The sequence below is a fragment of the Euprymna scolopes genome, chromosome 22 (genome assembly GCF_053919585.1).
Source record: "Euprymna scolopes isolate OS-2025 chromosome 22, ASM5391958v1, whole genome shotgun sequence".
In the NCBI taxonomy this organism is placed as follows: Eukaryota; Metazoa; Mollusca; class Cephalopoda; order Sepiida; family Sepiolidae; genus Euprymna; species Euprymna scolopes.
Genome location: NC_136503.1, coordinates 48,729,573 through 48,755,172, shown reverse-complemented (window position 1 = coordinate 48,755,172; position 25,600 = coordinate 48,729,573). Strand labels below are relative to the sequence as shown.

Genomic DNA, 25,600 nt, shown 5'->3' with positions numbered 1-25,600 from the left:
GTCCTTCCGAGTCACATTCACATAACCTTAAAAAGGCGTAGATAACTTTGGAAAAATAACGGCATTTGAATAAAAACTCTAGATCGCTATACCGAGATAAAATAAGATTTATAAACATGTTTAAGAAACAGTAATTAAAAATCATTCCAACGTTAAGGGTTTTTGCAACAAGTGTTTATTAAACAGTTTTTGCTAATGTGTGTCTTGGAGAGAAGGCAAAAGTTTATAGTCACAGATTTCCATGTTGAGGGGGAATACACATGGTTATTTTCTGGAAGGAAAAGGAAAATAAAATCATTACTTGTTTAAGTGACATGTGTATGCAAACAGCAGTTCAAAATAACTTGTTGAAAAGAATTCTCATTCGATATGGTACTTTCCATGCTGAGAATTTAGGTGTATGATGCGCGCAAAGTCATGTTAGTGGTTTAACGTCACAAGGACGGAGTCGGCAGCAATGTTATTTACTCCTAAAACTGCATCCTGGACTGGTTTGATTTACATGCGCAAAAGCTTATATAGGAGAGTTCTAGAACATTCTGGACTATTTGTTGTATTGCTACGCGCGAAGCATAACATAGTTCGTTTATTGCACGTGTGCAGATGGGCAAATTACGATGCTGTGTTTTTACGCGTTCTTCATAAGCATATGTGTTAAAAACAGTGATTGCTATTAAAATGTCTCCGCTAAAGATTTGTTCCGGGCATATATAGCAAATGCTAAGTCGACAGAAGGAGGAATAAAATATTGCAAGTTGATGACAGTCCAAAAGAAAAATGAAATCATCAGTATTTTAATTGCACGGTTGCCTGGATTTGATGAATTGCATAATTTTGAAAGAAATGAGCCGCATGTGTTTGCAAGGTTCAAAATGAACGTTTGTATACGTTTATAGCATACCATTGAGTTGACCAAAGGTAAAATGTCATAGGTGATAATTCCTCATCATTCCTCTGGTTCGGCTGCGTTATTAATGGCTTGAATGGCATCAATATGCATGCGTGTGATGTATCGGCATTGTGTAAGAATGCGACGTACTTGTAAGAAGCTCCCTTACAAATGTGTGTAAATGTATCGGGATTGCTTAAGAATCCAATGTGCTTGTAATACGCTCGTTCCAAATGCTTCAAGAGTGGTAGGCCTGGAGGGGGGTAATTTTAACATGTGCGAAAAATGGAGGTATGTCTGTTGTGCTTGGCGTGGCAGTTGTTTGGCGCGAGAGCATTTGTCTGCATTGTATTGCGAGTTTCATGGTAAAATATTGCGTTAAATAGGCATTGATGATCACTGTGGCAACGATGTAGGTAAAATCCGGTTGGTTGGCAGGTTGTCCAATGTGCTGACTAGCGGAACATTAATCCACAGGAGGACCGTTTTTTTGGTGCAAACTGACAGTTGTCGGAGTTCGATTTGTAGGAAAATCATGTTGTTTAAATTTCGATTTTGGAGCGATTATTCGCAAAAATCAGTAATTTTATTGAGACCAGCATCATTATTTCGTAAAGAGGTCTGTGAATGCATGTGTCAGTGATTTACTGGCGTCGTGTTACATGATTGAAAAAGAAAGATCGGTTTCGTTCGTTTTTCTTTTTTTTTTCTTTTAGTTGAGAACCCAAAGCATAGTGTCATCTATCCAAAAAGGTGGGACTTTAACCAATGCAAGTATAATCTACTTTCATGACACTGTGGCGTTTTCCAATTTTGTGCACAATTGTTCTGCTCCGTCACTATCATTCAGTAATTCTTCGACCGCAGTCCGCATACTGCAGGAGTTATGATTTATTGAATTCCAGCGTTGTTATGTATTCAGCAACGGTTATTCCAAAATGAGCGATCCTATTGTGCTAGAGTAGTTCTCAGTTTTTGGATTCATTGGCGGATTTGAAAAGAGTTTGCGCGCGGCTAAAATCTGCAATCGTATTTTATCACCAGATTCCGAAATCATGAGCGCCACCAGATATCAGTTACGTGACTCTTTTTTTGTAACATTTTTTTTAGCTAACGCGTTAATTTTTTTTAAATGAAGTAATCCACGTTTTTTTTTTCTGCTTTCTTTTACAAAACTCATGAGAAATTTTATGAGAGCTGCATGAGGAGTGCTGAGGTCGCATGATGAATTTGCATAAAACGAACAACAGTTATGATCATATTTAACAAACACTAAGTCAAAATGTTCCCGACGCTAAGGTCTGCAAAGTAACGACATTGATCGAAAAGGATTCGCCATTTGAAGGTCTCGGTGAAATAGGCACAAGGTTCATGTTAAGAGGGAACACGCATGGTTATTTTCTGAAGGGAAAATAAAATCATTACTTGTTTAAGTGACATGCTTGTGAGAAATTCTGGAGAAATAAGCAGGCTCCTCATTGGTCGGTTTATCCACCCACGATTTTGTTTGAACCATACAGATTGCTTGTTAATTGCTGAGGATACTCTTAGCGCCAAATTTATCCTTTCAGATCACCAGATTCGACAAAGACATAGGTTGAAATGGATGCTCGAATTCTCACTCGAAACTTGCAGCCTCAAATCACTTTGTCTCATTGAGACGTTTTAATGCCCTAATGTGGGGCGAAATGTTATCATTTGCAAACACCAATGCCCTTAAGTTGGGCGAATTATTATATTATCGCACGTTGTGCTCTGTGAATCAATTGACTTTCTTCATTACAATATAATGTCTGTCAGAGACGAAATTACGGTTCAGTTTGGCCTGTCATTTGTCTGCCATTTGGACAGTTATCTACAGAGGACTCCTCCAGGCTACCGGACTTGCAGTATCCATCTTGGAAGATATCTCAATTCAACTTCTTGCAGCATTCTTCGTCAACCTTACTCTAAGATGAACTACTATCCCTTTGGGGTGTTACCAGCCCATTATGGCAGATAGCTGTAGATGATGCATCTTTTGCAGCTTTGATCTTTTTGCTTTAATAAAATCTACGTTGAAGTTTAAAAGGTGAACCTGTTCTAATTCTGATGGTTTTTTTTTTTTTTTTTTTTTCATTCTGCCAGGGCAAAAATCTTGTTTGAGAAATTCTCACAATACCTATAAATTAAATTTATGAAAATACAATTTATTCTAATTAAAATAAGAAATTTAAAAAATTATTCTGAGAAAAATATCATGGAAAAAATTTAGAAATTATAAGAGCAAACCAAAAATGATATTAAAACTGAAATATACTATGTTTTTAGAAAAAAATTAATTTAAACTTCTATTAAAAATTATTGAAAAAAATATATTAATCTGTTTTTAATATATAGTTTAAAAAAAAAACATCAACTTGGTTTTTCCCAATGTTTTGGTCGTCTATTAAATTAACTTGAAACAGGCTATTTTGACCTCACCAATTATTTACCTCCTAGCGCGAAGGTTAGACACGAGGTCAGGCAGAGTTTAGAAAAGCTGACGCACTAAATCAAGTGCATTCTGGCATCCAAAAAAAAATGCTCGCACCACGCACCACCAAGTCGGCATTCTCCAGCAGGAGCGCCTCAGGCAATTAACCTAAAGGTAACCCTTTCTCAAAGAGAGAAGGTAAGCGTGAGGACCTCCTCGTACTAAACAGAAACTCAATCGGACAGAAGCAAGCTTTTAGCAGTGTCAGAAATTTCGTGAAAATAGTGAATAATTCCACCCCATCTTTCCAAGCTTATAACTCCTCGAAAAATGTAATTCAAGCCCTAATTTTTTTTTTCAATTAAAGGAGTAAGGACCAAGGTTTTATTTAAAAAAAAAAAAAAAAAAAAAAAAACAATGTGTTTTTTTTTTTTTAAAAAAGGTTTTAAACTTCGGACTTTACAGGTAAATTTCTAAAAAACTGATTTTTTTTTTGTTTTAAATTTGAATATATTATTTATTGACCTTTTCTCTTCAATTTGTGATATATAAAACTATTAAACATAAATTAATTATTTACTTTTTAATAGACATTTCAAAATGAGAGGCGTAAATTATTCGACCCCCTATCTTTCTAAGCTTATAACTCCTCGAAAAATGTCATTCAAGCCCTAATTTTTTTTTCAATTAAAGGAGCAAGGACCAAGGTTTCATTAAAAAAAAAAAAAAAAGACAAAAAGAAAAAATGTGTTCTTATAAAATAAGGTTTTAAACTTCGGACTTTACAGGTAAATTTCTAAAAAACTGATTTTTTTTTTGTTTTAAATTTGAATATATTATTTATTGACCTTTTCTCTTCAATTTGTGATATATAAAACTATTAAACATAAATTAATTATTTACTTTTTAAGAGAAAGTTGAAAATGGGGGGGGGCGTGAAAATGGGGGGGCGTGAAAATGGGGGGGCGTGAATTAAAAAAAAACGTTTGTCTAAAATATTATATTCGGTTTATTGGAAAGAACATAAAATTTCACATTGACCCTGAAAATATCGTAAAAATAGAATCAATAGAAAAATTTTGATAGATTTTTAAAATTTAAAAATATTGAGTTTAAAAATTGAAAAATATTGAGTTCGGAAAATTCATTACTGTTTTAAAAAAAAATAAAAATATTTTTATTACTTTTAAAACAACTGTAATAGTTTATTTTGGAAGTATAATCCATAAAGAAAATAAATAACCCACTTTTAACAGAGAAATTACGAGATTTTTATATTGTATTCGCAGTTTCGTGTTAGGGGTGTCAAAAATTCCTACAAAAATTCTGATACTGCTGGATCCTGTCGAAGACGTATCCGCGACTGATATAAACCTCTCCATACGAGCGAGAAATGAAGCCAACCTCATTTCGGTACATTATCGTTAAATTAAGAAATACAAATAATTTTTCTTACAGAAAAAAAAAAAAAAAAAAAAAAAAAAAAAAAACGCGATAGATTATCTATCTGTAGGTAAAGTTGATAAATAAATACATATTTGAATAATTGTAGATTAACACTCAACTAAATAAATCACCCTCTCTTCCAAAGATGAGATTCTACTTTTTTCCATCATTTTTTTCTTTCCTTTTGTGAGAAAAATTTGGCAGAAAAAAAATAAATAAGGATTTTGTTTTCTAATACACACGAGTGCGAAAAAGTAAATATTTACTTGAACTACAACAGAAGACCGACCAATAAAATTTGCTTTTTTTTATAGGTTTTCGGGATCACTGACAACGAATCTGATATTCAAACCCGTCGCAAATTTACCGCGTGCATGGTATTAACCCCAGAACCCTCGCACTATTTTGTGCCAACTCCCCGCCATCGTTTATGCTATTATGCGTTGTCACATCGCGGAAGAATTTTTAAGCAGACATTTGAAATAACAAGAAAGTTTTTTAAAAACAAAATGTGGTTCATTTTTCTGTGTTCGCTGTAGTTTTTGATGCTTTTTAATTGATCTAAAAAAAAAAAAAAATTTAAGTTTTCACGAGCGATTTACAAAAACATTTTTATTTTTCGTTTTTTTACTTTTTTTTTGCAGGGGGGGGGTATTCAATGATAGAACTTGTACAACATTTAAGAGGTGCTTCTCAGAAGCACTGCTTCTGCAGTTTAATTTACCGTTTTACAGTAAGTAACGCGCCGACATACACCGGGCAGAAAAACTGTTTAATTTTTCACAAAAATTCTGTTTACATTGGGGGTAGGGCGGTGAGAGGCAGGGGAGGGGGGACGGGTGGTGCCGCGACCCCCCCCCCCTTCCCCCGCTGCCCCTACCTCTCATCGTCCTAACCCCAATGTAAACAGAATTTTTGTGAAAAATTAAACAGTTCTTCTGCTCGGTGTACGTCGGCATGTTACTTACGGTAAAACGGTGGAGAGGGGGAGGGGAGGCGGTAAAACGGTAAATTAAACTGCAGAAGCACTTAAATGTTGCACAAGTTCTATCATTGAATAACCCCCCTCCAAAAAGAAAAAGAAAAATGCTTTTGTAAACCGCTCGTGAAAACTTAATTTTTTTTAGATCAATTAAAAAGTATCAAAAACTACGTAACACAGAAAAATGAACCACATTTTGTGGTTTTTGAAAACTTTCTTGTTATTTCAAATGTCTGCTTAAAAATTATTCCGCGATGTGACAATAATCACCTTATTACGCGCGTCCATGCGCGAACGCATAAACGATGACGGTATTGGCACAAAATAGTGCAAGGGTTCAGGGGTTAATACCATGCAAATGATAAATTTGCGACGGGTTTGAATATCAGATTCGTTGTCAGCGACCCCGAAAACCTAATTTTATTGGTCGGTGTTCTGTTGTAGTTAAAGTAAACATTTACCGTAACGGTATGTTATCAAAGGCAAGAATACCTCTTTTACCTAGCTGAATAAGTTTTTAGTGTTTTTATTCATTTTAAAACGTTTATTTAGTCTGAAAAACAAATAGTGTCGATCGTTAGGTGAGAACAAGAAAAATGGCCACGAACTGACACTTAAATATTTGAAGCCTTTTTAATGACGTAAAAATAAAAATAAAATAAAATACTGAGAAACCAACCCAATGTCACGGTAACATTTATTGGGTGGGTTTCTATTTTGTTTTATTTTTTAAGTCATTATTTTCTGTCACGTAATGCTAGACACTATTTGTTTTTCGAATGGAATAAACGTTTTAAAGTGAGTAAAACCACTAAAAACGTTTCCCAGATAGAGAGAAAAGTAACTTATCTTGCCTTTAATAACATTTATTTGTTATAATTTTTTTACTACTTTTTCGTACGTGTGATAAAATAAGTTTTTAAATTTAGAGTAGTGAGAATCAGTTTCAGATGTAAATTTAACTTAAAATGATCCCCCCATTTCCGGGTCATCCTAGCATTTTGGGCCAGTTATCCAAACGCATTTTGTGCGTTATTTGGGGTGGGGTGTATTTCAGCGATTACGTATTTTTATGATCTTGCAAGTTGGATTTAGACGTAATAGTAAAAAAATAAAAAATAAATAAAAAATAAAAAAAGACGGACGTTGTCGCAATTTAATTAACTATCCTAAAAAGTTAAAATGGTCAAGAAATAGAGCATCATTTTACGTTAAATTTATATACGAAACTGTTCTCCCACTTTAAATTCTATTTTTCTTCTTTTCGCCAAATTTTCCAGGATGTTCACACGTAATAGACTTAAAACTTATTTTTAGATTGGGGGGGGGGCGTAATTTAGTTGAGTATGTTAATTTACAAATGTATCTTTCTTTTTCGTTCTTGTTCGTTCGAGAATTAAAAAAAAAATCTAAAACAAATGATCAAACCATTTTTTTTTTAACGGTTTTCTTTTCGTTTTCAAAGCCGGGCGACTAAAACCATGTTAAAAAAAAGTCTCCTACTTACGCATGTTGCATCACTAACAAGATCCGAGCACAATTATCCAAACATCGGACAACCGATGGAAAAGGGGATACAAGATCGTGTCAGAGATGTTGAAAATTTCATCAGCAAGAGGAGGAGGAGATGGAGGAGGGGCATGACTACCACGCGCCTAGACCGGCGGCAACCGTTGTTATCGGTGGATCCGATACCGATATAAATGAATCCGACTATACGAGAAAATACACTTAAAACAACTTTAAATAGTGATCTTAACCTATTATCATTGTGAGAAGGAGAGATGGAACTATTTAAAAAAAAAAAAAAAAAAAAAGAGAGAGAAAGGATGGAGTAAAAGAGGGAAAAAGAGAGACAGAAGTATTTAAAAAGAGAGAGAGAGAGAACTACCAAGAGAGAAAACGGAGAGATAGAGACAGAGAAAACTACGATAAGAGAGAGGTGGAGAGAGAGAAAACTACCAAGACAGAATACGGGAAGAGAGAGAGAAAGAAAACTACCAAGAGAGAAGACGTGGGGGGGGGACTACCAAGAGAGAAGATGAAAAGAGACCTATCGAGAGAGAGAGAGAGAAAACGAACTATTGAGAGAGAGAGAGAGAGAAAACGAACTATTGAGAAAGAGAGAGAGAGAGAGAAAACGAACTATAGAGAGAGAGAGAAAACGAACTATAGAGAGAGAGAGAAAACGAACTAGAGAGAGAGAGAGAGAGAGAAAACGAACTATAGAGAGAGAGAGAGAAAACGAACTATAGAGAGAGAGAGAGAGAAAACGAACTATAGAGAGAGAGAGAGAAAACGAACTATTGAGAAAGAGAGAAAACGAACTATTGAGAAAGAGAGAAAACGAACTATTGAGAGAGAGAAAACGAACTATTGAGAGAGAAAACAAACTATTGAGAGAGAGAGAGAGAGAGAGAGAGAGAGAGAGAGAGAGAAAACAAAATATCGAGAGAGAGAGAGAAAACAAACTATCGAGAGAGAGAGAGAGAAAACAAACTATCGAGAGAAAGAGAGAAAACAAACTATCGAGAGAAAGAGAGAGATAGAGAGAGAGAGAGAGAGAGAGAGAGAGAGAGAGAGAAAACAAACTATTGAGAGAGAGAGAGAGAGAAAGAGAGAGAGAGAGAAAACAAACTATTGAGAGAGAGAGAGAGAGAGAAAAACTATTGAGAGAGAGAGAGAGAAAAAAAAAACTATTGAGAGAGAGAGAGAGAAAAAAACACTATTGAGAGAGAGAGAGAGAGAAAAAAAAAACTATTGAGAGAGAGAGAGAGAGAAAAAAAAAACTATTGAGAGAGAGAGAGAGAAAACAAACTATTGAGAGAGAGAGAAAACAAACTATTGAGAGAGAGAGAGAGAGAGAGAAAACAAACTATTGAGAGAGAGAGAGAGAAAGAACAAACTATTGAGAGAGAGAGAGAGAAAGAACAAACTATTGAGAGAGAGAGAGAGAAAGAACAAACTATTGAGAGAGAGAAAACAAACTATTGAGAGAGAGAAAACAAACTATTGAGAGAGAGAAAACAAACTATTGAGAGAGAGAAAACAAACTATTGAGAGAGAGAAAACAAACTATTGAGAGAGAGAGAGAGAAAACAAACTATTGAGAGAGAGAGAGAAAACAAACTATTGAGAGAGAGAGAGAAAACAAACTATTGAGAGAGAGAGAGAGAGAAAACAAACTATTGAGAGAGAGAGAGAGAGAAAACAAACTATTGAGAGAGAGAGAGAAAACAAACTATTGAGAGAGAGAGAGAAAACAAACTATTGAGAGAGAGAGAGAAAACGAACTATTGAGAGAGAGAGAGAGAAAACAAACTATTGAGAGAGAGAGAGAAAACAAACTATTGAGAGAGAGAGAGAGAAAACAAACTATTGAGAGAGAGAGAGAAAACAAACTATTGAGAGAGAGAGAGAAAACAAACTATTGAGAGAGAGAGAGAGAGAGAGAAAACAAACTATTGAGAGAGAGAGAGAGAGAGAGAGAGAGAGAAAACAAACTATTGAGAGAGAGAGAGAGAGAGAAAACAAACTATTGAGAGAGAGAGAGAGAGAGAGAGAGAGAGAGAGAAAACAAACTATTGAGAGAGAGAGAGAGAGAAAACAAACTATTGAGAGAGAGAGAAAACAAACTATTGAGAGAGAGAGAGAGAGAGAAAACAAACTATTGAGAGAGAGAGAGAAAACGAACTATTGAGAGAGAGAGAGAAAACAAACTATTGAGAGAGAGAGAGAGAAAACAAACTATTGAGAGAGAGAGAGAGAGAGAGAGAAAACAAACTATTGAGAGAGAGAGAGAGAAAACAAACTATTGAGAGAGAGAGAGAAAACAAACTATTGAGAGAGAGAAAACAAACTATTGAGAGAGAGAGAGAGAGAGAAAACAAACTATTGAGAGAGAGAGAGAGAGAGAAAACAAACTACTGAGAGAGAGAGAGAGAGAAAACAAACTATTGAGAGAGAGAGAGAGAGAAAACAAACTATTGAGAGAGAGAGAGAGAGAGAAAACAAACTATTGAGAGAGAGAGAGAGAAAACAAACTATTGAGAGAGAGAGAAAACAAACTATTGAGAGAGAGAGAAAACAAACTATTGAGAGAGAGAGAGAGAGAGAGAAAACAAACTATTGAGAGAGAGAGAGAGAAAACAAACTATTGAGAGAGAGAGAGAGAAAACAAACTATTGAGAGAGAGAGAGAGAGAAACTATTGAGAGAGAGAGAAAAACTATTGAGAGAGAGAGAGAGAACTATTGAGAGAGAGAAACAAACTATTGAGAGAGAGAGAGAGAACTATTGAGAGAGAGAAACAAACTATTGAGAGAGAGAGAGAGAGAGAGAGAGAGAAAACAAACTATTGAGAGAGAGAGAGAGAGAGAGAGAAAACAAACTATTGAGAGAGAGAGAGAGAGAAAACAAACTATTGAGAGAGAGAAAACAAACTATTGAGAGAGAGAGAAAACAAACTATTGAGAGAGAGAGAAAACAAACTATTGAGAGAGAGAGAGAGAGAGAAAACAAACTATTGAGAGAGAGAGAGAGAGAAAAACTATTGAGAGAGAGAGAAAAACTATTGAGAGAGAGAGAGAAAAAAACTATTGAGAGAGAGAGAGAAAAAAAAAACTATTGAGAAATAGAGAAAAACTATTGAGAGAGAGAGAGAGAAAAACTATTGAGAGAGAGAGAAAAAAACTATTGAGAGAGAGAAAGAGAGAAACTATTGAGAGAGAGAAAGAGAGAAAAACTATTGAGAGAGAGAAAGAGAGAAAAACTATTGAGAGAGAGAGAGAGAGAAAAACTATTGAGAGAGAGAGAGAGAAAACAAACTATTGAGAGAGAGAGAGACAGAGAAAACAAACTATTGAGAGAGAGAGACAGAGAAAACAAACTATTGAGAGAGAGAGACAGAGAAAACAAACTATTGAGAGAGAGAGAGACAGAGAAAACAAACTATTGAGAGAGAGAGAGACAGAGAAAACAAACTATTGAGAGAGAGAAAAACTATTGAGAGAGAGAAAAACTATTGAGAGAGAGAGAGAGAAAAACTATTGAGAGAGAGAGAGAGAGAGAGAGAAACTATTGAGAGAGAGAGAGAGAGAAAAACTATTGAGAGAGAGAGAGAGAAAAACTATTGAGAGAGAGAGAGAGAGAGAAAAACTATTGAGAGAGAGAAAAAAACTATTGAGAGAGAGAGAAAAACTATTGAGAGAGAGAGAAAAACTATTGAGAGAGAGAGAGAGAAAAACTATTGAGAGAGAGAGAGAGAAAAACTATTGAGAGAGAGAGAGAGAGAAAAACTATTGAGAGAGAGAGAGAGAAAAAACTATTGAGAGAGAGAGGAAAACTATTGAGAGAGAGAGAGAGAGAAAAACTATTGAGAGAGAGAGAAAAACTATTGAGAGAGAGAGAACTATTGAGAGAGAGGGAACTATTGAGAGAGAGGGAACTATTGAGAGAGAGGGAACTATTGAGAGAGAGAGAACTATTGAGAGAGAGAGAACTATTGAGAGAGAGAGAACTATTGAGAGAGAGAGAAAGAGAACTATTGAGAGAGAGAGAGAAAGAGAACTATTGAGAGAGAGAGAGAGAAAGAGAACTATTGAGAGAGAGAGAGAGAAAGAGAACTATTGAGAGAGAGTAAGAGAACTATTGAGAGAGAGAGAGAAAGAGAACTATTGAGAGAGAGAGAAAGAGAACTATTGAGAGAGAGAGAAAAAGAACTATTGAGAGAGAGAGAAAAAGAACTATTGAGAGAGAGAGAGAAAAAGAACTATTGAGAGAGAGAGAGAAAAAGAACTATTGAGAGAGAGAGAGAAAAAGAACTATTGAGAGAGAGAGAAAAAGAACTATTGAGAGAGAGAGAAAAAGAACTATTGAGAGAGAGAGAAAAAGAACTATTGAGAGAGAGAGAAAAAGAACTATTGAGAGAGAGAGAAAGAGAACTATTGAGAGAGAGAGAAAGAGAACTATTGAGAGAGAGAGAAAGAGAACTATTGAGAGAGAGAGAAAGAGAACTATTGAGAGAGAGAGAAAGAGAACTATTGAGAGAGAAGAAAGAGCGCAATCTATCCAAAAAGAAATAGTGAGAACTAAGGATAAATATATAAATATATACACACGCAAGTCAGTCACTATTTATTCATGAAATTTCCTACAACTATGTATCTAGAAATGCAGCTGTTAAGCCTGATATAGTGATATAGGACAAGATCTTTAACAACCCCGAGAGGGAGATTACGAAATACCGAGCCTTATGTACGATATGAAAAGAAACTGGAATCTTAAGGTCTCCATCATTGCAGTAATTACAGGAGCAACTGGACTTATGAAAAAGAATTTCGAAAAGTATCTGTCGAATATATCCGATGAACTAAGTGCAAGAAGAATACAAAAAATTGCACTCAACGGAACGGTTAAAATCTTAAAAAGATCTCTCGGTTGGAGTGACTGAAATAGTGGGTGAATGTCTGACATCCGGTAAAATGCCTCATCTCCAGCAAAAACAAAAGAAAATTTTTTTTTTTTCATTTCTAAGCTGAAAACAGCAAAAATTTATGTACTTAAAAATATTTTATGGTAAACTAAAATACAGGCAAACCACAACCATCGCCAACTTATCGCATTCAATAAAAACAAAATAATGTTTAAATTCCAGCAGTTGCCGTTATGTAGAGCAGCAGCGGTCCGGTCTGGATGCTGACAACAGAGACGAGTTATACAAACAGATCTTTTTTTTTAAAACACCCATCCTCTATGACCATCCCCTTCGCACTTTTATCATTTCAATGGAGTAAGTGCGAATAGTGATGGTGAAGGGAGGGGGTTACACTTAAACAACACTCCCACTGTCAAAAGCTGATAAAACCAAGGCAGCTGGGTTTGTCTCGCCATATTAGAGACACCAATTGGAAATCATTTTAAAAACTCCGTAAATTTTTCTCCTTTTCTCTGCCAAAACTTGTTTCCGCTCGCTGCGTTATATATATATATTATCCGCCGTTTTTATGTTTCAGAATATTTTTTACATGGGGATTTTCAAGCTTTCGCTTTGGATGTTATTTTCACAAAGTAGTTTTTTTTTTTTTAAATAAAATAACATTTTATGACGAAGCGAGATGTGTTTTGATCTGACAAGGGAAGACAGCTCAATTTGAACTATCGTGATCAAAATTAGCCTTGTAATGGATTCAATTTACTCGTCTCAATGTGATGGAGCCGTAGGCCTTGTCAAGGCCATCTATCTAGAAGAAGGAAAACTGATGCCCACAAGTCATTGCACTAAACTACAATGGGTGGGAGGCCTCCTTAGTCCTTCCCAGAGCTGGTGACACAAACAAATCATCCGGTTTGCAAACTTAAATTACTTAAGAAGCAGGCTCTGCCTATCACCACTTTCACACCTTAGTCTATTAGCCAGATGCAGAGGTACAACCAAGGGCTCATCAGAGACATCCACTGCTTGGCTTTGTTTTCTAACAAGGACAAAGAACGCTGTCTCCCCAACCCTTTCTTCTTTCTATTGCTTTCTTAAACTGCTTGCCCATGCGACTAGTCTAGGTCATTCTTGTCTGACAAGGGTACAGGTTTGGCAATTTGTCTAGCTGTTGATTCCGACTGACAGTATAGGAACCCTAACACTTTGGTAGTGCTTAGAGTAGTTATCATCAGCTGTATAGCATCGGAATGATTGTGGTGCCATGTCACACATGGACATGGACCCTGCAATTCTCCAGTGAGCTTTTTTGCGGCCACCTTTTATCAAGACAAAGCTCAACTAATGGTTTACTCATGTGTGCATATTTGGCTTCAAGTTGACTCACTCTACCCCAAACTAAAATATTCTAATGAAATGACATCCAAAGCAAAAACCATACTCAAACCAGACGCTAACTCAAAACTAATTCGCCTCCTCTCTTGAGGCAGGCATTCACAAATATCTGTGGGCTTAAAAGTAACCTAGATAATGTAAAATATTTTCTCCTAGTAAACTCCCTAGATATGTTAGCATTAAGTGAAACCAATATATACTCCTCAATTCCCTCTACTTTAACATGACAGGATACCTCTCTTTGTGGTAAAGACTGATGTATTCACAGACCTTGAGCCTATATTCCTAACATCCTTTCCTTAACTAGAAGGTGCAGTCTAGAATCAGATGACCAGGCCTTCATGTGCTTTAGACAAACCTTACAACACTGTGTTAGTTACTTATACTTTCTCTATCATTCTCCTTCAAATCAGGACTGTACCCTAATCAACCATATCTCTGATACTATAGATGCAGCACTCTGCTTAGATACTAACACCCAAGTACATGTATTTGGGGATTTATATGCCCATCACGGTAGTTTGCTTGGTTTCTCCAGTTAAATAGATGCAACTGGTAACAGTACTCATAGCTTCTCTATATCTCATTCCCTAACACAGACAGCCACATTCCTGACTGGTCTCTTAGATCATAATGATTAGTAAGCATCATTCCTAGATCTATTCTTAACCACAGTACCTGAAGAGTGTGTGACAAATGCCCAGTGTCTACTTGAGAATGCCGATCATCTTGTTATATTAGTTAATAACACCAAGTTCTCAACTCCTAACTGCAGAACGGTTGCTCAAAATGACAAGATGCTTCAAAAAGGTTGACTGGGAAGCCATCAAAGAACACATCAGAGATGCTCCATGAACCAATATCTTTTCTCATCCTACTGAACAATGTGCCAATGAGACAACTGAATGATGTAAAGGAGGTATTGAAGCACAAGGAAGTATTTATATCAGACTCCACACTTCCTAATGGTTCACTTCAAATTGTGCAGCATGCATTCCACCGATTTGTCAACCACATATCAAATACAAATAAAAACTAGAAATAATTGTAAGAGTGAAATGGCCGCAACCAAGAGAATGCACACTGAAGTGACCAGTAAACGTATTAAATCATAGAAAATAGGAAAATTTATAATAGTGTGCTGAATAATGAACAATCAAACAAACATGAGATTGCTTGCATAGTGACCAAGAAAACTGACCTGCTTGCTCAGCGGTTTGCCTCTAACTCCACCTTCAACATCACAAACCATTCCCTCCCAAATTTCCTTTGCGGACAAAAGCCACACACATAGATCTGAAAATCACCCCTTTTCATGTCCGTGATATCATAAAAACCTAAACACCTCTAACGCATGTGGGCCTGATCTCATCCTTGACATACTAATTTAAAAAATCCTCCACTGAGCTAGCTTCTGTCCTTTCCAAAGTCTGCAACAAATACTAGTTTTGCTTCCATGATACCTGGAAAGTTGTCTCCATTGCACCAGTATTTATGAATTCTGGTGAAAGCACTGGCCCGCTCAATCATCATCGCATCAGTTTCCTGCTCTTCTTTACCAAAATCTTTGAGTTTTTAATTAATCAAGTACTAGAACACCCTCTTATAAATGCTAAGCTTCTTTCTGATTAATAGTATGGATTTAGGCAGGCCTGTTCTAAGCATTTTTTTTCTATTTGCTCAATGTGACCCTCATCATAAGAGATAATTTAACCATCATATCTTAACGCATACACCATGCACTCGATAAGGCAGGGGAAACTAGAGCTATAACCCTTGATATATCCAAAGCCTTTGAGAAGGTTTTGTACGAACGACTTCTTGTAAAAATTAAATCTTATGGTATTTCGAGACGAATACTCAACATAATCAGATCCTTCCTAGACAAGAGAAAAATTCAGGTTGTCCTCAATGGCTGTACACCTAAACAACATGATATTAATGCAAGTGTGATCCAGAGATCAATACTTAGTCCGTTATTATTCCTGATATTCATAAATTACCTCTTTGATAAAATTGTGTCTCAGATGGGTATATTTGCTCTGATAACACGACACTCTACAACAGTGCTGAAATTAGTTGGTTGGTTGGGGTTTTTTTTTGGGGGGGGGTACAGCATATCAATCATTTTTGAATTATTTAATACAAAATATAGTCATTTTGAAAAATAAAAAATAAAAAGTTTTTATGCTTCAAGTTCTTTATTATATCTTCAACTATTTATTCGTTGTATTTAGTCTGCTTGTTTTATAGTGGAAATTTTTTTGTTTTTTTTGTCTTTGCAGAACTTAATTAAGTTTTGCAAAGGAGAAGAAAAAACAAAAAAAACAATAACATCAATGTTTGGTGCATTCTAGTGCAGGAAGCCAATAACTTCAGACAGTCTGATCTGATATTACCAAACTGAAATTATTAATCAAATAGAAAATGGCTGACTGGATCAAATATAAAAATCATTCTTTGAACCAAACTAAATGAAAATAAATTAATTTATTTTAGAACATAATTTTAAAGCATATAAGCCCTGATTTAAGCAATTTGTGTATTTTTCTTGGATAAGTTCAAACTCGGTCACAACACTTCCCAAATAAACGTCAATATGAAGAGAGGATGGAAAGAAGAACCCACAAGTGATCAGTAGGGCTATGACAACAGCATATTCTTTTCATTGTTTTGATTCTCAAGTATGTATCCATTGATATCTTATATGTTTTTATGTAGAGTGATGTGATCCTCGGGTGATTAATTGTCTGTGTCGAATATATACTTGAGAGTAAAAACAATTATAGTATATGCTGTTGTCATAGTCCTAGTGATCAGGCAGTATAAAGATGTTTGAAGAAATTGCCTTTGATCTTTTTCTCCATTGCTATGTCATGTTTATAGAAAACAAGTAAAGCATGCATGGTCCCCCGTGAGTGCACAGTGAACAAGGCATAAAATAAATGATTAGGTTCGGCATTTGGCGCCCCCCCCCCACCTACCCACATTTAGCCCCAAAAGCCCTCAGTGAAAATGAACAAACGGTGCAGTTTTAGGTCTTAACATATGTAAATTTGAGTTCTGCACCATGCAAAAAAAAAAAAAAAAGAAATGACTAAGTCCATCATCCCCGTCCCCCATTTAGCCCCAAAAGTCCCCAAGACCTTAACATATTTAAATTTGAGTTCAGCACCATGTAAAACTGCTAAATAGACATACACAGAAAATATTGGACAAATAGTGCCAAAAATGGAGTGTTTTTATTGGCCTTAAAAGAGCCCCTGAGGCACACCCAAGAGTTATCGTGAAGTATAGACAAACAAAATTATCTAGAAATCAGTTAGTTACAACTTTTCAGAAAGTTTTCTAAAAAGCCAAGGCATCAATTATTTTTAATAAGCACAAAAATGTCAATTTTAGCCATTTTAATCCTGAAAGTACCTCTGGTAGGGGAGTGGTGGGAGGGCAACCGGAGTTTTTTCCCTCCCGGAAAATCTGTTCTGTTACTTTTTTTACTCATATCGTGTTTGATGTTTGTGCAAAATTTTAAAAATTCCAAAGTGTAGTGTGGACACGCGAATAGATAAGGGTGAATTTACAGGTCCACCCACCTCCTTTTGTCAGAGGACAAAAAAAAAAAAAAAGTAAATGCGAACATACAGAACATAATCCCGAAGTTATAAATTTTCCAATCACTCTGTATTTACCAAAGTTCCCTGAACTTACAAAAGAGAACGGAAAAAAATAAAGGTAGTGGTAGGGAGGCAGAGTATCATGGGGTGGACAAGATTGACCTGTTGGGATAATTGATAACATGGGCAGGAGGGGGTACTTAGCTCTTAGCTCAGAGGCAAGTTAGCTACATTTAGATTTCCTGTTGAAGAAAGTCAGTAATTTGAATTGCTGACAGCATGCCCCATTCCCACCGTCAGTCGATTGAGGAATGAATGTACTTAGTCACACTGACCAAACAAAACATGGCTACCCAGACATTTGGGAAGTAGAGGAAAAAAAAAAGGTACATCTAAAAAAAGAATAGCCCAAGAAGTGTACCTAGTGTAAAATCTGGTATGTCGTACCGGGTGGGTTTGAAGAAAAAAAAAAAAAAAAAACACCCACTCTTCTATGCAAGAACTGATAATTAGTTCCATCAGCAGCACCATTACATTTTGGTTTAACATCCGTTTTACATGCAGACATGTGTTGGACAGCTTTTAAAAGTTAACTTCCAAATTAACCTATTAAATCCACCCTTAATTACTTTCTACCGCGAGGTAAAATACCAGGTTTAGAAACTGTTGCGGTCTATCCTTCTCTCGAGGGTAAATGGGACTCTCTTAAGCCATTTCAACTTCCCAAAAGCGGACTTTGAGAAACTCATAGGTGGACTGCAGGAAACAGACTGGGATAAAGAGCTGGAAGGCAAAAATGTAGACGGCATGTGGATTCTGATTAAGGACAAAATCAACCAAGCAGTCCAACGCTCAGTACCAACCAAATCAGTAGACCGAGCCAATACAAAAAAAAATGGATGGACAAAGAAACACTGGAAACAGTCAGAAAGAAACACAGACTCTTCAGGAAGTGGCATCAAACCAGGAAGAAAGAAGACTACACCGAATACCTTAAGGCAAACAGCAAAGCCACCAAAAAATGCAGGAAAGCAAAAAGAGGTCTAGAAGCTAAGGTAGCAGCTGAGGCTAAGAGTAATCCCAAAGCATTTTCGTCATACGTTAAAAGCAAGACGACAACGAAATCGGGAATAGGAAATCGGAAGATGGAAGCAAAACAACATCAGACAAAGAAAAAGCAGATATACTAAATGATTTCTTCCAAAAGATTTTCATCCGAGAAGACGATGGTCCGCTACCTGACCCACCACCTACTGAGTATAACGTACCTTTAGAAACATTCGAAATCTGAGGAAAAAGTATGGAAACTACTCAAGAACTTACATACCAACAAGGCTGCAGGACCAGACAGCATCAACCCTCTTGTTCTTTCAAAGGCTGCTGATACCCTGGCACACCCAGTATCACTGCTTTTCCGTAAATCTCTGCTAGACGGACAAGTACCACAGGACTGGAGAAAGACAACAGTCTCCCCTGTCTTCAAGAAGGGAAGCCGACTACAAGCGAGTAACTACAGACCAATTAGTCTCACATGCAGTAAGGTGATGGAAAAACTTAGTCTCACATGCTGTAAGGTGATGGAAAAACTTGCCAGGGAATAAATTATAAGGCATTTAAGGGAAAACCACCTCATTAGGACAGAGCAACATGGCTTTGTACAGGGAAGGTCCTGTACTACTCAGCTTCTGGATGTTATGGATACCTGGACAGAAACTCTCGATGCAGGAGGAAGTATCAACATCGTCTATATGGACTTCATGAAGGCCTTCGATTCCATGCCTCACCGTCGCCTCCTGACAAAGATTGAGTCATATGGCATCCAGAGCAAAGTCCTCAACTGGATTCAGGCGTTCCTAAATGCTAGGCAACAGTGTGTAGTAGAAAACGGAGCAAAATCAAGATCAGCACCAGTAACGAGCGGGATACCACAGGGAAGTGTCATTGGCCCAATGTTATTCGTCATCTACATAAACGACCTACCCAAACTCTGCCAAAGTGAAAGGAAGCTGTTTGCAGATGACACAAAGTTGTTCACATGAGTGACATCCCAGGAGCCACAGACAGCCTACAGGCTGACCTAGATAACTTGTAGAACTGGTCACAGAACTGGTTGCTCCATTTTCACCCACAGAAATGCAGCGTCCTGAAACTAGGGAGCAGGAGATTAGAGGCTAAATACACATTGAAAGACAACTCGCTTGGAGTGATAACACTGGAAGAGCATGATCATGAGAAAGACCTAGGCGTCTACATCGACAACAAACTGAGTTCCAAGGAACATGTAGCTAAATCCATCGCAAAAGCAAATAAAGTTGTCGGGATCATTCACCCACTTTTGACTTCCTCTCAAATACAGTCTTTGTGCAACTCTACAAGAGCCTTGTGCGTCCTATCTTGGAGTATTGCCACTCTGTCTGGCAGCCACACCATAAGACTTTATACAGTGATCTGGAAGACGTACAGCACCGAGCAACCAAGCTGCTGGCATCACTGAAGGACAAGCCATATTCTGAAAGATTGAGAACCCTGAGACTGCCCACACTTGAGCATCAGAGAAATCGTGGTAACATGATCGATCTCTACAAGTACATCCATGGGATTTATGATACAAGGAAGCCATCTTTTCAGATCGCCAAAAACAGCGCAACCAGGGGGAACAGCCTCAAAATCGTAAAAAAATACTGTAGGCTAGATGTCCGCAAAGGGACCTTCTCACAGAGGATTGTCAACACATGGAATGATCTCCCAGATGCAGTTGTACAAGCACAAACGGTAAACGCATACTAAAGCGGACTTGACGCCCATTGGAGATTGCTGCCGAGTTTATATTGTCCATCCTCCTAAATGGAAGTGCAAATTCCTGGGTTTCTGTACCACGCATGCTACAAAGTTGTCTAGGAAATTTTTCCCTTGGAACGATGAACAGTTCCAAAACCTAGACCTCAAACATCTATATGTCAAAGTCAAAGTCAAAGGGTAGGCACCCCATCCAGTGATGACATCACAATAAAAAATATCCTTGATAGCCCTAGCAAAGCATCAAGTATTCAGCTACCAACAAGATTTGAATTACATTACAAACTCGTGTAGGGAGTTCAATCTCAGCTGCGGCCATGCTGGATGGATGGATCACTTTCTCCTATGTTTTATTTTGCTCTTCCTGCTAACTGACCTTGTTACCCTCAACAGTGCTGTTATAGAAAGTATTACTCACACAAGCGGCCACACCTCTGTTTAAGTCCGTCAAGTGATAGGAACGGAAAGGAAAGAAAAAGGAGAAAAGAAAAAATGGTTGCTTATATATTATACATGTGGCATTAATTTGCATATGAGGGGGAATAGTAGCTATAAGAAGGATGAGTTGAAGTGGACAGGGAGTCAAGTTTTTGACAGGAGTGAGAGTATAGACGTTGAGAGTTGGTGTTGTGAATTACGGTTTAAGTTAAAGAATGTAACAGTGTGCGGACGTGTGTATGCAAATACCGAGCCATGTGCGAAATGACGTCACAGTAAGGAAAAAGAAAGACTATAAAAAGGAGAGAGAGAGAGAGAGAGAGAGAGAGAAAGAGCGCATTAGAGACGTGGGTGACGTCATGGCCATAAGAAGTGGTGGGAAAATAAGAAAATAAATGTTGTAACAAAAAATTTAAAAAAAAAGGAGTTGAGTTATTACTTGTCTTCTATTCCCTGTGATACACTCTGCTACAATGTGTTGGGCACCATGTGTAAACGTGTGTAACGTTACAGGAAGAGTTGGCATGAATTGCAATGTTGATGAAAAGGAGTTCTGACAATTTTATTTTTCCATTTACATTTGCTACATTTAACTAAAGAACCCTCGTTTATTCGCCTAATGTGACAAAACCATCAAATTATGCACACATCTCTCTATACTATTCAAATTTAATCTTCCTCTGGGATCAACAAGTCTAAAGTTTGTCTTCAAGACTTACATTATACATCAACCATATCAATGTTTTATCATTTCTCTCCATGTAATGCCAGGTTTCACTTCAAAATATCACACTTCATACACATGCCCAATAGACTATTCCCTTGATTAACGGTGGTAACATTCAGCTTGTGTGCAATGGTAGAAGTTCCTTAAACTTACTCCATCTACGACTAACTCTTTCAATTACAGTAGTGCCTGCTCCACCCTGTGCTCCAATTGTATCACCAATGTACCAAAACCTCTAAGTAATCTTAATAGCGTTGCCATCCACATATACTTTCTCCATATTGGTCTACATCTGTTAACAGTTTCATCTTACTTGTTTTCTTTCTTTCAGATTATTAAGCTGACAATGTCAAGGGTGCACTATGCTGTACCTTTAGCTTTTTTTTTTTTTTTTTTTTTTTTTTAACTCAAAGGTGAGCAAAAAACCCTGAAGAATATGTCCAATTTTTTTTTTCTTTTATATAATACAACTCATGCAAATATAATTTCGTTACATTGACTGAAACTCAAGAACTCCAGTGTCCTGCGATGCATGAGGCAATCAGAGTATAACCATAGTTTTCGGTCTGAAGCCAGATCCTAACCACCCCTCCAGCTTCTTCCCATGGCGATCAGAAATATAACATGAATAATTACCAAGTGGGAATAAAGATGAAGTAAAATTAATTCCCTCTAAAAAAAAAAAAAAAAAAAAAAAAAAAAAATTTGTTTAAATCAGAAAAATTAATATTTGTTAAGTAAAAGTGGAAAAAAAAAAAGATTCACAAAATTCAAACAGGACAAAGTACTACATATTTTGATTTGTTCGAGAAAAAACTTTTCCATATTAAAAACACGGAATGATGCAAGAAGTAGGTCACATTTTGTATCATTGGACGTTTTTAATATCCATAAGATTTATCAACTTGAACCAGGTCAAAATAATATGTGGCATTTTGGCGTTTGAAGTTTGCAGATCTTTTTTATCACTTATTTTGCAAATATTAATTTATTTTTTTCATTTTTCACAATTGTTTTTTGGGGGAAGTATTAGTCTTACTTTGTCTTTATGTGGTAATTAATCATGCGTTATATTTCTGAAGAAGTCGTAGCAGCGTTTATTTTTTAAAGGCGCCTTAGCTATACAAACTTACGATAACAATAGCACCATTAGGGTATTGACACAGCATGGATTCATCGCCAATTATGGTATTTGTAATAAATACTAATTGCCAATGTCATTCCAAGCCAGAAAATAAGACATTAGAGTGGTGAGTGGTGAGTATGGCCGAGTATACTCACCATTGTAAGAAGGCCAAGGAACTAAAGTCATGTAACCTGCTGATGTCATTGAATTTGGTCTATTGAATCTGATCGTGGCTCCCAAGAAACGATCAGAAGTAGATAACGCCTAATGATAGACCCGAAAGAAGATAGATAACTATTTTTTGTAATTCTCAAAGATGCTATGTTGTTGCATTGTACCAAATTGCAAAGGAAATTTACAAAAATGGTCCTAAACTGACTGCATTTTTATTTCCGAAAGACAAGGAATTATTTTACCATTTGGATGCATGCAATTAAAAGAGAGAATTTTTTGCCAAATGAAAGTAGCAAAGTAAAATTTTTTAAAAGTTTTATTAAAATTTGAAATTTTATAACAATAGTTTAAAAATTTACCATTGTATCTATTAATTATTTATCAAATAAATCGTTAAATGAGTTTTTATTATTATTAGAGCCTTTTTCCTTTAACTGTATTAATACTAATGATAGTGTCTAAAAAAAAAAAAAAAAAAAAGCGTGTACCACGAAGATAGTTGAAAAATTGTTATTTTTAACCTTGTAAACAAATCATTTTTTACATGAGATTTTTTCTAAACTTGCTGTAATAATAAAAAATTTTCATTGAATAATGGATAAAATTTTTGCAATAAATCTAGGGAACTTTTAGCCTAGATTGTAACTTTGGAAATGCCACTAACCCTATGCAGGCTTAACCAGCTTCCTCCAAAGGAGGAAGTTCTATCGGAGTATAAAATTCACAGGCAGACTCCAGTCACATGCATTAGGGGAGATAACGACATTAGATTTTCGCATCTCTTGCAGGGAGGTGTCGACGTCCGCCTACGTACAGTGCCTGGACTTCTCAAATTGGTCATTCATCTGGTATTGACCAGGCTCAACATTACTTAACTTCAGTGATCTAATGAGATCCAGTGTGTCAACATGATTACGCTGTGTATGTCGTATGTATAAATGCATATTGTGACTTTATGATTATATTGTTTTTTTACTAATTTTTAGTTTTTAAAAAGATAGTAATTTATTAAAACTTTTGCATAGGAAATATGTAAATAAAACAGTACCATTATATATATGATTTATCAAATAAATCGTTAAATGTTTTATTTTTATTATTACAGTTTATTATTCTCTGTTACACTAAAATGATATAACAAATAATTTTGTTTTATATTATTATATCGTTATAAACAAACTTATAAAATGCGAGTCTTTTTTCATTCTCTTCAAAGAAAATTAGCCATGTATGTAACTTTGAATGCTTTGGCTGATTACAATCTTTTAGTTCATGTTGTCTCTTGTGATGAGAGTCACATTATTGAGCAAATAGAAAAAATGCTTACATGCAACTCATCAAATTCTCTTAAATAATTACTGTAGCAAAGAGAATGACAATATTAACAAAACACAACTATTCAGAAAAAGAAAAATTCAAACTTTTAATAAAATTCTACAACAGATTTTTTTAATGATTTTATATTCAATGTTTGAAATATTTCTCCACGAGTAAGTTTATTTGAATTAACAATATTTGTTTGAATTTAATTTGTTATATTTATTTCTGTTAATTTATCGTCTATTTTTATAGTTAAACTAATTTATCATTCGTTTTCATTTTAAAAAAATTCATTGTTGGTTTTGGTTAAAAAAAACAAAAAAAACTGTTCGTAATTTGATTTTTAAAAAATGTATTATCGTTTTAATTTTTAAAAATATTTATCGTTTGATGTTAAGTTGATTGTTTCATAATTGTTTATTGAATGAATTTATTTATTTCATGTTTTTCAACATTTGATTGTCTTCTGCTTCAAATATACGTAATTTTACATGCATAATTTTTTAAAATTTATATTGAATAAAGTTCAGTTTTAATATAAATCGACTCATGTTCCTTTCTTTTCTTTTTAAAGGTAATTTATAAGTAAATAATGAACGTATTTATTCTTTAAAATTCATGAAATAACGAAATGTTTAATTACTTTTAGCGCATAAACACAACTTTTCCGTTTTTAATTCTATTTTTTTTTTTAAATTAATATTGAATGAGTCAGTACAAATCATCATGTTCCTTATTTTTCTTTTTAATGCAATTTTTAAATTTTCTAATGCTTTTTGTAAAAGTTTTTGATTCATTATCAACAGTCTGACTGTTCGACAAATATTGCTTGCTAGGACATCAGTGATGACGTCATTTTTCAGCTCATGGCCTTAATGACATATATTATGAAGGCCATGTAATCACTTGGTTTGCAGAAAATGTTGTCTTTACATTCCAATTTCATTTTTAATAAACACTGAATTTATTATTTGTTACCACAAAAATAAAAAACATTTTTTTTTATATTAAAAAAAGCAAACAGGGCAAAATGATATTCCATATTATTCTACACAATACACCAGTTGCAATACGAGATGAAACTAATCATAAACATTTGGCAGTTACAGTACATCTGGAAGCTACAATGTTGGTTGGTTGGTTGTTTTTGTTTTACGGCATATCAACCCTTTTCAGGTTATTTAATGCCGAATCCAAAGATTTTGAAGAACATTTTTTTAATAGAATATATTTGTTGTTTTCAAGTCGGTTTCTATTTAACCCATAGTTGGGACCCTAACAGGTACTACCACTCCGGGTCAGAGTGGACCTGAAAGCAATGGTAATTAAAGGGTAGCTCCACACTCCCCAAAGCCCGCAAGCTGGGGCCTCACCACTGGATATAGTTTAAGGTCATATCCAGGATCACAGCTACAATGTAACCAAATAATCGTTAGCTACAAGAATATACACTGAATAGAGCAAAAAGTCTTAGATTAACTAAATTCCATTAAAAAAAAACATTGATTTGTAAGTTTTTTCACGTATTCAACAAAAAAGTGAAAAATTGTGTACAAATTAAAGAAATCTTAATTATTTATTTAAAATAATCTATTATTACATAAAGGGCAGTTATTTGGGGGGGTATTTACTTTAATTAGTTTCAAAAGATCGAGGTGTTCAAACCTGCTAGAGCTAACATTTGATTTCATCAAGATTCGGATTTATATCCGAGGTATCTTTTAAGAATAGACGTTCCCTTTATGATTGCCGACTATATTTCGTTACAGCTTAGTCTTTCAGGGATTGTTCCCAAGTATTTATTAA

General features: G+C 35.5%; 1 protein-coding gene across 4 annotated transcripts in view; it reads right to left on the bottom strand.

The window, feature by feature from the left end:
* The window catches only part of LOC145243426 (uncharacterized), a 163,357-nt gene that overhangs the window by 80,274 nt on the left and 57,483 nt on the right, over window positions 1-25,600 (bottom strand). Inside the window, exon 1 of one of the 4 annotated variants that reach the window (XM_080106311.1) lies at window positions 7,280-7,413. The exons of the other annotated variants lie outside the window; for them this stretch is intronic. Coding sequence (XP_079962437.1) covers window positions 7,280-7,283 — 4 coding nt within the window. The 5' untranslated portion in view covers window positions 7,284-7,413. Of the gene's footprint in view, window positions 1-7,279; window positions 7,414-25,600 lie in introns of those variants that run through there. 4 annotated transcript variants of the gene reach the window in all.